This window comes from Chiloscyllium plagiosum, unplaced genomic scaffold, assembly GCF_037043375.1.
Source record: "Chiloscyllium plagiosum isolate Xiang-an unplaced genomic scaffold, Cpla_swu_hap1 HiC_scaffold_36, whole genome shotgun sequence".
NCBI classification, from domain to species: Eukaryota; Metazoa; Chordata; class Chondrichthyes; order Orectolobiformes; family Hemiscylliidae; genus Chiloscyllium; species Chiloscyllium plagiosum.
Window position 1 is genome coordinate 40950897 of NW_028270174.1, and position 12246 is coordinate 40963142.

Here is a 12246-nt window from a genome sequence, read left to right on the forward strand (position 1 = left end):
AACAGGGTCCAAGGGAGCGCGTGCAAGCAGTTCATATTGATTAATTTAAATTAGCTAGAACTCGTTCAGAAAGGAATAGCCCATTATCTTTGGGTCTCCAGATCAAAGAGATGGGACATACAACCTAAGATGCACTTTGGAACCCTGTGGAAGCACGAACTCACTGAGAATTGCCTACAAAGATTCAACCTTGTTCCCCTTGTTAACACTCTTGTTTCCCAAGACTTTCTAAGAAAGTTTTTGATTCTGAGTTACTAACTGAATAGTTACCCAGGAAATGTCAGACAGAAAAATCCTAACTTAATTCCTTGGAAAATCTGCAACTTATCCATTTGTCAATCATACACTGGCACAGCACTCTCTATGCTGCCACCCTCTTCCTCCTGACCTGCCCACCAACTCCCTGACTGAAACTGACTAGCCTCAAACCTGACAACCTCTCACAATATGACCCAACTACCTAGTGACTCAGCTTGACCTCAGCACCCTCCCCAGCTGCAGTCTTACCCACCCATCACCAAACCCAGTTGTCAAGCTACCCACCGATGTACCTACATAGCCACCCACTCATTCCCTCATAACCCATTCACTAAAATATCAAAACTGCTTACATGTCACAAACATTTTCAGTGTGTCAAAATACTTACCAGGATAAGGCAGCTGATGCCTTAAAAAAAGCAAGTTTGTCTCTGTATCATGTCAATGATCAGCAGGACATGAAGAGCTTATCCTAATCCTAATGCAGGAAGACCATTCTGAAGATGCTGAGACCAGAAAATCTGACCCAAAATGCAAAGCTTTGTTGGGGCACAGGAAAATAGGAACAGAGTGGTATTCAGACAGGGATTGCTGCTCCTTTTAAGAACTAAGTCTACATTTTGGATGCACATAAATAAATTCACATATGTGTGTTAAGTTTATCTCATTTGTATGAAGCTGCTGGTTTTCAACCATGGTTTCCAAACCTCTCCATGAGTTTACAATAAAAAAAAACCTTATGTTTTTTTTGTGAAATGCTTACTTTGTTGATGGTTGACGAATGAGATCAGAAATCTGCTTGGAGAGCTGATGAGAACTGCGAACCATCATACTGTGCAATGTGGCAGGATGCTGTGGGATATTGATACTAATGGCTCCTACTTTTATAACCATTGTGTTGTTCGTCTTCAATCCTCTCTGGGCACTATAAAGAGCCTGAGATTTGGCAATACTGCATTTAACTACCGTTCTAGAAAGAGAAACACAACACATCAAAATTCATCTGCCAACAATATTGAAAATGTCAAACAGGAAGAAACAAAATGCTTCAGCACAGAAACAGATCATTCATTTATCATGTCAAACTATTGATAAATTAAACACCCAATCTAATCCAATTTTCCTGCTTGATCCCAACATATTTCAATATTACTCTTTTCAACAATGACTTTTTTTAAAATTAATGAACTTTGCTTGAGCAACAAATTGGCAATGTGCCAGAGAATTCCACATTCTGACCATCCTCTATGAAAGTTAGTTCTTTCCCACTTCACCATTAATTAGCAACTTTAAATGTTTGTACTCTTGTTGTTGGTTTTCTGAACAGTAAAATTTATCAATTACTCTTCACATTATAAACTTTCATAAACAGTATTTGAAAATTTGGAAGATTTCTCGCAGCTATAGGAAACAAAACAGCAAGTCTGAGCAATTGTAACTCAGAGAGTACCCTAGTATTTCTACACCTTCCTTACTTTATTTATTGTAGAATCTTTCTCTATAATGGGATTTCTGAAATTATACACCATAGCTTTCACTTCCAGTCAATATTTCTCATGTTGAACTATAATTCTATTTATTTCTAATATTATAGAATGATACTAAACCAAAGCAGTTTACTATTCATGACCCAAAATCAGAAACTAAGTCAGAAATTCAAAACAAATAAAAGAAACACTACATTTAAATATGAGAACAGCAATATCCTGTGATGTTTAAATATTATCTGCATTCAATTTATTTTGGATTTACATATTTCTAAGTTCACCAGTTCAATCAAATAATTCCTGTCTTCAGTTAAAAGTAAACTGTAGCATCAAACCAAAGGTTTTCTAAGTATAGAAAAATATACATAGTAGAAAAATTTATGTTTAAATTTACAAAGCTACAAGTTAGTTAATTCAGCATTATGGAAGCTATGAAGACCACAAAAGCTTTTGTAATTATTCATTAATCATAAATTTGTCTGTTTTCTAATTTAAGGTAAATGAACAGTAGGCATTAAAATATACATGCACAAATTAAAAGTAAAATATTTATTCTTTTGAGGAAATTAATACATCCTTTGAACTGTTCTAACATAATATTATGACGTAATACTGGGCTAAATTAGAAAGAGTTCTGTTAGTGTTTCCACTAAGTCAAAAATGCAAACTGAAATCATGCTAGTTTGACATACAGAAATTCTTGTTTGACTGTACTTGTAGGTGAAGTTGGAAAATCCTCCAGCCTAAGCAAGATGGTTGTAGAGAAAGCAAGAAAATAAAAAGAGAGCAAATGAAATATAGACATTCATGCACAAACGTCTATTCAAACAGTGGACCCCTTAGTGTGCAGATCTATATATTTTGTAACATTTCATTAATTTGATCAAAATACTCAAACTCATCAGCTGAATTTCAGTAAAATACATTTTTCTCATTATTAAACATGATTAATTTCTTTACCATAATACAACACACACTAAGGGTAACCACATCAATAATAAAAAGAACTGTAAATTTATGAAGACGTACTGTATTAGTAAACAAGCATTGTGAAATTCATCAACTTGTGGACGAACTACAGTTTGTAGGAATATTCAGAAACTTAAAAGTCATAATGCGTTTAACAGATTTAAAAGAAAATATGCAAGAAAAGCACTGCAATTTCAAATAATCTGGGCTCATCAAGTTATACATTTCCAGTGATATCCAATATTGTATGCCAAGTAAAAGGACTAGTGTTAAAGAAAAGAAGCAGTCAGTCATGGACCACCACTATCAGAAATCAGACGTTACCTTTCACTATTTCAACATTTCAAATGTCACCAATTATCAGGTTCCAAAAATTGTCACTGGACCATATGTATGAACATACAAATTAGTAGGCTGCTCATTCCCTTAATGGATCAATACACCTTTGCTAAGCAGATTACTCCACGTTATTGCCTGCCCTTGATGACCTCTTACTCCCTCTACTTATCAAGAGCGTATCTACCTCTATCCATCTCAAAAATATTCAAAGACAACGCTCCACCGTCTTTTGAAGAGGAGTTCCAAAAACAATGTGAAAACATCTTTTCTCATCTATCTTAAATGATGACCTCTTATTTTGAAGCAATGACCTGTAGTTCTAGATTCTAGTGTATGAGAAAACATCCATTTCTCATTCACAGTGCTCTGACTCATCCAGATCTTACATGTTTTAATCAACTTGTTTCTCATCTTTCTAAACTCCAGAGGGTACAAGTCAAGTCTGTCCAACCTCTAATCATAAGACAATTTACCTATTTCAAATATTAATGAACTTTCCTTGGACTATTGCCAACATATCTACTTCCTTCCAAATGACCAATACTTTACAAAGCACACTAGTTGTTGTCCTATATAAATGACACATTACCTCTCTTTCTTTTGTATTTGATTCCCCTTCTAATAACAATAACCTTCTATCATCTTTCCAAATTACTAGCTGTAATTTCATATTAAATATTTGTGATTCACATACAAAAACATCAGATCCCTGTGCATCTCCTTGCTCTGCAATCTCTCCTGATTTAGATATGTTATTCCTACAATATGAACAATTTCAAATTTTCCCTCCATTTACCAGATCTTTACCCACTCAATTATCTATACTCTTTATAACCTTCTGTCCTCTTCACTACTTATTTTCCAGCCTATCTTTGTATAATCAACAAAATGAACAACCATACCTTCAATTCCTTCATCTAAGTCATTTATAGAACAGTTAAGCTTTTCTAATGTTATTCTACAATCCATAAAATTCCAAAATCCAGTAATAACTTGGTTACAAGCATTCTGGACTCCATAAATTAGTGTGCGCAGTGAAAAGGTACAATAAAACAATGGGACTTTTTTTTGCTTATTGTGTGTCGCTGTATTTGCAATTATGAGTACTACTTTGCATAACTTTGCATTAAAAAGTGCCAAGGGCAGGACGTTCAATGCATGTTTCAGTGGGTTTGACTGATAATATATAACATAACTGTGATTGCACCGTGCTCAGGACCATACGCGATTCCTCAGATACTGAAGCAATCTGTGCTCAAATGCAACAAGATCTGGACAACATCCTGGCTTGGGCTGACAAGTGGCAAGTAACATTTGCGCCACATAAATGCCAGACAATGACCACCACTAACAGAGATGACTAACCACCGCCCCTTGACATTCAACAGTATGACCATCACTGAATCCTCCGTTGTCAACATCCTTTGAGTTACCATTGACCAGAAACTCAACCGGACTCACCACATAAACAAAGTGGTTACAAGAGCAGGTCAGACACTAGGGATACTGCGGCAAGTAACTCACCTCCTGACACCCCAAAGTCTGTCCACCATCTACAAGTCAGGAGTCTAATGGAATACTTTCCACTTGCATGGTTGATTGCAACTCCAATAACACTCAAGAAGCTTGACACCATCCAGAACAAAGCAACCCGCTTGATTGGCACCACATCTACAAACATTCAATCCCTCCACCACCGGCGCGCAGTAGTAGCAGTGTGTATTATCTACAAGATGCACTGTAAAAATTCACCAAAGATCCTTAGACAGCACCTTCCAAACCTGCGATCACTTCCATCTGGAAGGACAAGGGCAGTAGGTACTTGGGAACACCATAAACAGCACCTTCCAAACCTGCGACCACTTCCATCTGGAAGGACAAGGGCAGTAGGTACTTGGGAACACCACCACCTGCAAGTTCCCTTCGAAGCCACTCACCACCCTGACTTGGAAATATACCGCCGTCCCTTCACAGTCGTTGGGTCAAAGTGCTGGAATCCTCTCCCTACCGGCATTGTAGGTAAACCCACAACAAGCTCACCACCACCTTCTCAAGGGTAAATAGGGATGGGCTATCAATGTTGGCCAGCTAGCAATGCCCAAGTCCCACAAATGAGTTTTAAAAATTGAGTCATGAGATACAATAGCTGATTATACCCAAGATTCCCAAGTAATATATTTAATAATTACCTATTATCAAATTCTAACCAAAACAATAATAAAAGCAAAATATTGCAGATAGAGTAATAGATATGTACAATACGGAAACAGATCCTTCAGTCCAACTTGTCCATGCCGACCAGATATCCCAACCCAATCTAGTCCCACCTGCCAGCACCCAGCTCATATCCCTCCAACCCCTTCCTATTCATATACCCACACATAAGCCTTTTAAATATTACAACTGTACTAGCCTCCACCACTTCCTCTGGTACCGCATTCCATACACGTACCACCCTCTGCGTGAACACATTGCCCCTTAGGTCTCATATATCTTTCCCTTCTCACCCTAAATCTATGTCCTCTAGTTCTGGATTCCCCCACCCCAGGGTAAATACGTTGTCTATTTATCTTATCCATGCCCCTCATGATCTTATAGACTTCTATAAGGTCATCCCCAGCCACGACGCTCCAGTGAAAACAGCCCCAGCCTATTCAATCTTTCCCTATAGCTCAAATCTTCCAACCCTGGCAATATCCTTGTAAATCTTTTCTGAACCCTTTCATATTTCACAACATCTTTCCAATTGGAAGGAGACCAGAATTGCACGCAAAATTCCAACAGTGGCCTAACCAATGTCCTGTACAGCCGCAACATGATCTCCCAACTCCTATACTCAACACTCTGACCAATAAAGGAAAGCATACCAAACGTCTTCTTCATTATCTTATCTACCTGCGACTCCACTTTCAAGGAGCTATGAACCTGCACTCCAAGGTCTCTTTGTTCATCAACACTCTCTAGGACTTTACCATTAAGTGCATAAGATACTGGAAAACTAGAAATAAAAACAGCAGGTTCAGTTCTGATAGTAAGTTAAATCGGACTTGAAATGCTAACTGTTTCTCTCTCCACAGATACTTCTAGACCTGCTAAACTACTCCAGCACTTATTGTCCTTAACCAGAGAAATTGTTTTTATGATTTGCTTTGCTGAAGTTTGCTATGGTATAGTGTGAGTCATAGCAACATGTTATAGTTGCTATGCATCATTCTAACTCACTTTGAGTCTCTGTTGAACAAAAAAAAACAATGGGAACATAAGATACAGAAAATCTGAAATGCATTTTTCTAAGACTTGTCTTCACACCAGGGATTTTGCCATATTAAATAGAGTTGACCAGCTTCAGCCACTCCAAACAGAAACAGTAATTCTGGCCATCAACGATAGTACATATACGAAAGCCCTGAATGCAATTTTTCAGTCCAGATTACGTGAAAATATGGATCAACTAAGAAAAACGTGCTTCAAGGTAAACATGGCAAGAATGGTTGATATGAAGAATATGGTAAACAATTTTGCCAACTTTATTTTTAAAAATTGCATTATTTTTAAACTTCAACTTAACGTTATAGGTTTTTCATCTTCTGTAACATGGTATTAAACATCACTATTGCTGGCTGTTTGAATTTCCTGTTGACAATGCAAAATAACATTAAAAGTTAAGCCTACAGCACAGAGACCATTAGACCTTTGTGGGTAGATTTCTTTCAGATCAACATCAAATCTTGTTACCTTACCAGTGATCACAGAATTTCCACCAATACCTTTGTCTCTTCTAGAGAAAATGGTAACATGTTTGATTGCCCACCTTCCTGTAATAAAAAACATTGAGATGTGTCCCCAGCTGGCATGGTCTGCATTTATTACCCATCACCAACTTCCCTTGAGATGGTGGTGGAGAAGCACCTCCTTGAACTGTTGCAAACCAGGGGATGCAGGTACACACGTAGGGCTGGGAGGTTCTAAGACTTTAAAACTGTGATAAGTGAAGGAACAATAAAAATGTTCTAAGTCAGAGAAGTATATGACTTGGACAGAAAGTTGAAGATAGAGTTCCATAACTGTGTTGCCCTTAATTTGTTGAAATGTATGATAAAGATTTACAACATATCATCATTTCAAATTTTGGATTCTGAAGTACATTAAAATAGTAGATAGATATTTGGTGTAGTTTTGTGAAGAGGACTTGTTTTCTTTTTTAACAGTTCAGAAAATTGGTTTTGATTAGTGAATTCAACTATCACTTCTAATAAAACTTGTGACTTGAACTAAATAATTTGATTAGCTACCGAAGAAATATCTGCTGAATGTTTATAAAGTTGAGATTTTAAAATCTACAGAAAGATGGGCACTGATCACTGGCATGTTACCTTAGACGAGAAGTCATAATAACAAAAAGACTGTTTTGAATTTTGTGGAACTATCTTGGCTGAAAATGTTTATTTTGTGGACGTCTTTGGCTGGAAAGAAGTCTTCAGTTTGTTTTTAGTCCAAGGAGAAAGGATGGGAAAGACCTGAAGTTTCTTTTAAGGTTCAGTGACAAAAGTCAATTGGTTACCTATACTTTTGCATCCGAGGGAGACAGAGAGAATCAAATCTGGCCAATGTACTTAAAGCCCAAATGGAAAAGATTGCAAATGTGCAAGTGAAATAGCACATTCGAAAGTCATGATAGGAGTGATACTTCAGTGGGATTGAGTGCCTGTAGAGATTATGGCTGGGGAAAAGGCCTGAATTTCTTTTGCCGAATAAGATTCTTTCCAAAATATCTTACAGGCATAAAAAAGAATTTACATTATGTTTGATGTTCTTTTATTAAAAATACATTAGCAGTCTCATTGAAATACATTCAATGAGTGACCAGATTGCAAAAATAATATGTCTGTAAAACCAGTTCTCTCTCTGGGACTGAACTTGTTCAGTATTGCCATCAGCCAGAAATATAGCAGGTGTTAGAGGTCACAGGTCTAGACAGTGCTGTTGAAGGTAGTGCCATAGCTGTCTCAGCAAAATGCTGCAGGGCATCTTGTAGATGATACACAAAGCTACCATTATGCATAGATAGTGAAGGAGTGGAGGTGTTGACAAACAAGCAGACAGCTTTGTCCCATCTAGCTTCAAACTGTTTTTGTTATTGGAGTGGTACTCATTTAAGTGGAGAATATTGACATGTGCATCATACATGATGGACAAGCATTGGGGACTCAGGTGGTGAATTTCTTGCCAGAGAACTATCAGCCTGAATTTTCACACAGCCAGAATACCTATACAGCTGGTCCAGTTAACTTTCTGATCAAATGTAACTTACTGGATAGTGACAGTGGCGAATGGTAGTATTGTTAAGGAGAGTCAGTTAGATTCTCCCTTGGTCATTGTTTGGCACGAATATTACTTGTTACTAGTCAATCCAATCAATCAATCAATTCCTGAAGAAGGGCTCATGCCTGAAACGTCAATTCTCCTGCTCCTTGGATGTTGCCTGACCTGCTGCGCTTTTCCAGCAACACATTTTCAGCACTAATCAATCCAAGCCTACATATTGCCCAGGTCTTGCTGCATGTCTGTAAATGCAGTTTCATTATCTAGGAGGTTGTGAATGGAACTGAACACTGTTGCAAATTTCTTTTTTAAATAAACAGCAACTGGAATGAGAGGTAAATGTCTAAAACACAAATGCAAAACAAACAGATGTGGGTTAATTCCATTTCAAAAGGTAATGTGCTTATTTTATAAGGTCAGAGTTTGAAGTTGAGAAATCCTAAAGAAGAGATGACCCATGTCTGTGCTCTCAGTAGGAGTAGAATGTCCACAGCTACTTCTATAAGGGATCTAAATTATTAATCACGAAGTCAAAAACACCTTGAAAACAAGGGATTCTAGAGTGCAGCAAATAACAGTGCAAACAGAATTGTTATCTCAATTAGAGATTTAATTTATTAATGAGGGTCACAGTATCAAAGGGCTGTTTTGAAAGTTAATTAGTTTGATTTCCATTTGGAACATCCCAACATATGTTATATTGCTTTGGAGACATGTTATATAGGAGTAACTTGACAAGGAAGTATTCAATGAACTGCATGACACTGTGTAACAAAGGAACCTTGGAATGTTTGCCTATAGATCTGTGATAACGGAAGGTATATTAGTAGGATGGTGAAAAAGATATATGGGGCACTGGCCTTTATCAAATGAATTATAGATTACAAAAGCATGAAAGGCATGTTAGGAGTATATAGAACTCGGTGAGACCACAGCTAGAATATTGCATGTAGTTCTGATCTGTACATTACAAGAAGGGTGTGATTGCATTGGAAGGGGTGAAGAGGAAGAGAAAAATGTAAGTTATGAAGAAAGGTTGGATAGGTTTAGGTTACTTTTGTTGGAGCAGAGAACACTGAGGGGTGATCTGATTTGCGTGTACAAAATTAGACAGTGGATAAAGAACTGCTGTTCCTTTAGTTGAATGGTGCCTCATGAGCTGACACAGGTTCAAGGTGAGGGGCAGGTGGTTTGGGGGAAATGAGAGGAAAAGCTTTATTACCCAGAGGGTGATGACAGTCTGGAACGCGCTGCCTGGGAGGGTGGTAGAGGCAAATTGCCTCACATCCTTTAAAAGCACTTGGCACATCATTACATTCAAGGCTAGTAAATGGGATTAGGTTGAAGGTCAGGTGATTCCCATGTGTCAGTGCAAACTCAATGGGCCTCTTTTACACTATCTGATTTAATGAATCTCTGAGATTTTCCTTTATTTGGGAGTGCGTCAGTATGTTGGTTGTGACACATAGTTGTGTAAGACAAATCTTCCTGAACATTATTTGGTGGTGTGCAGACTACATCATGTAGCACAACAGCACCATTCTTGTTCTTTAATTCTGGCCAAATCAATCTGTGGAATGCTCTGGGACATTCTAAGTCATCCTCTCTCTCAAATACTGGAGACTACTCTCCAATGCTATACTTCGTGCTTTTACAAACATGAACAGTAAATATATGAATTACAATGTATCATTTTTCCCTTACTCTGACTCCATCTATTAATTTATTAGATTAGATTAGATCCCTCACAGTGTGGAAACAGGCCCTTCAGCCCAACCAGTCCACACCGACCCTTCGAAGAGTAATCCACCCAAACCCATTTCCCTCTGACTAATGGGCGGCATGGTGGCATAGTGGTTAGCAATGCTGCCTCACAGTGCCAGAGACCCTGGTTCAGTTCCCGCCTCAGGCAACTGTCTGTGTGGAGTTTGTTCATTCTCCCCGTGTCTGCGTGGGTTTCCTCCGGGTGCTCTGGTTTCCTCCCACAGTCCAAACACGTGCAGGTTAGGTGAATTGGCCATGCTAAATTGCCCGTAGTGTTAGATGAAGAGGTAAATGTAGGGGAATGGGTCTGGGTGGGTTGCTCTTCGGAAGGTCGCTCTTTGGAGGGTCAGTGTGGACTTGTTGGGCCGAAGGGCCTGTTTCCACACTGTAAGTAACCTAATCTAATCTAATGCATCTAACACGATGGGCAATTTACCTGACCTGCACATCTTTGGATTGTGGGGGGAAACAACTCCCAGTGGTTTGTGCACCCTAATACTATTCTCTACTATTCTCTGATTCCCTTACTCAACTTACTGTCCTTCATTCCAGCACTATCAGTGGTTTGTGCACCCTGATTCCCATGTCCATTCAATTTAGTCTAAAGCCTCACCAACAGCATTATCACAACTCCCCACAAAGAACTTAGTCCTAAGTCTGTTCAGGTGCAGCCGGTCCAGCTTGTAAGGGATGTAATCAATCCCAGAACCAGTCCCAGTGCCCCAGTAATTTGAAACTCTCCATCCCACACCATCTTATTAGCCACAAATTCTTATTGTATTTCTTTACTTACTAGCACACAGTACTGGGAGTAACCTAATTAATCAAACCACTATCACTACTGCTATCCCACTCTTTTCCATTCTGTCCTGTACAGCTAGCTCACTAGTGGTGATGGCTGTACTTTGCTGAGAAACCATCTCCCCCACCAGTATCCAGAATGGACCACGATTGTTGAAAATGTTGTTAAGGTATGACATTTACACCACCCCTCTGAACACACTACCCATTCAACTTTCAGCCTGACAAATGCCACCACAGTGACTCCACTTGTTGCTCTCTGTCTGAAACCCTGAGCTCTATGTTCTGCAACTGTCTTCTTGCTAAACATAGCATTTCTCATTTCTTTCTTTTTTGCTGCACTTTCAATCTGCAGATATTATGTTCACTAAATATTTGAATTCTTGCATCTGTTCTGTTCTTTTTTTCCATCTAAGAGTGAGAGGTATCCTCGAATCAGACAAATGTACCTTGTTCCATTTGTGACCTTTGAACACTTAACACAGAGAAATGCAACAAAGGCCAGGCATCCAAAAATCAGTGGTGGGTATCTCCAGTTTATTCAGGTAGGCACAGCCTGTGAAAGCAGGCTTGCAGAGGCTGGAGAAGTGGGATGATATTTTTCTAAATCTAGCTTTGCAAGCTGCCTGCATTTCTATATAGCAGCATTTAAGCTTTGAAGATCTGCTGCAGATAAACTCAGCTCTTAATTTCCAGGAATGCCCACAGGTACTGCTTTCTATCCATAAATAACCCCAAGGGAGAAAGGTCCACTAAGCTTAGGGGCTCCCCACTGTGATCCAAAAGATCTGCTTGAAAACGCATCTCCATTAACATGAGAAACTTTACAGAAGCAAAAACTCTGGGTGCTGGAAATCTCAAATGAAAACAAAGTGCTGCAGAAACACAGGATATCTGGCAGTATCCATGCAGAAAAACACTCCATTGTGATTCGTCTAAGAGGAGGGAAAAAGAAGAGAGAAATAAAGAGAAACTGAGTTAATTTTTCAAATTCAAATATGATTCCAATTGCAAGGTTTGTAGCTCAGGTTGAGGTTTAGGGTGTAGCTTTGCTCGCTGAGCTGTAGGTTTGATATCCAGACATTTCATTACCTGGCTAGGTAACCTCATCAGTGGCGACCTCCAAGTGAAGCGAAGCTGTTGTCTCCTGCTTTCTATTTATATCTTTCTCCTGGATGGGGTTCCTGGGGTTTGTGGTGATGTCATTTCCTGTTTGTTTTCTGAGGGGTTGATAGATGGTATTTATATATATGTGTTTGTTTATGGCATTGTGGTTGGAGTGCCAGGCCTCTAGGAATTCTTTGGC

General features: G+C 38.7%; 1 protein-coding gene across 12 annotated transcripts in view; it reads right to left on the reverse strand.

The window, feature by feature from the left end:
- The window catches only part of bltp1 (bridge-like lipid transfer protein family member 1), a 434366-nt gene that overhangs the window by 124031 nt on the left and 298089 nt on the right, over nt 1-12246 (reverse strand). For 11 of the 12 annotated variants that reach the window (XM_087980106.1, XM_043674037.2, XM_087980105.1 and 8 more), the window contains 2 exons: nt 2438-2488; nt 1022-1228 (listed from right to left, as the gene is read on the reverse strand). In XM_087980106.1, the coding sequence (XP_087836232.1) occupies nt 1022-1228; nt 2438-2488 (258 nt within the window). The remainder of the gene's footprint in view (nt 1-1021; nt 1229-2437; nt 2489-12246) is intronic. The other variant, XM_087980107.1, reaches the window with a different exon arrangement.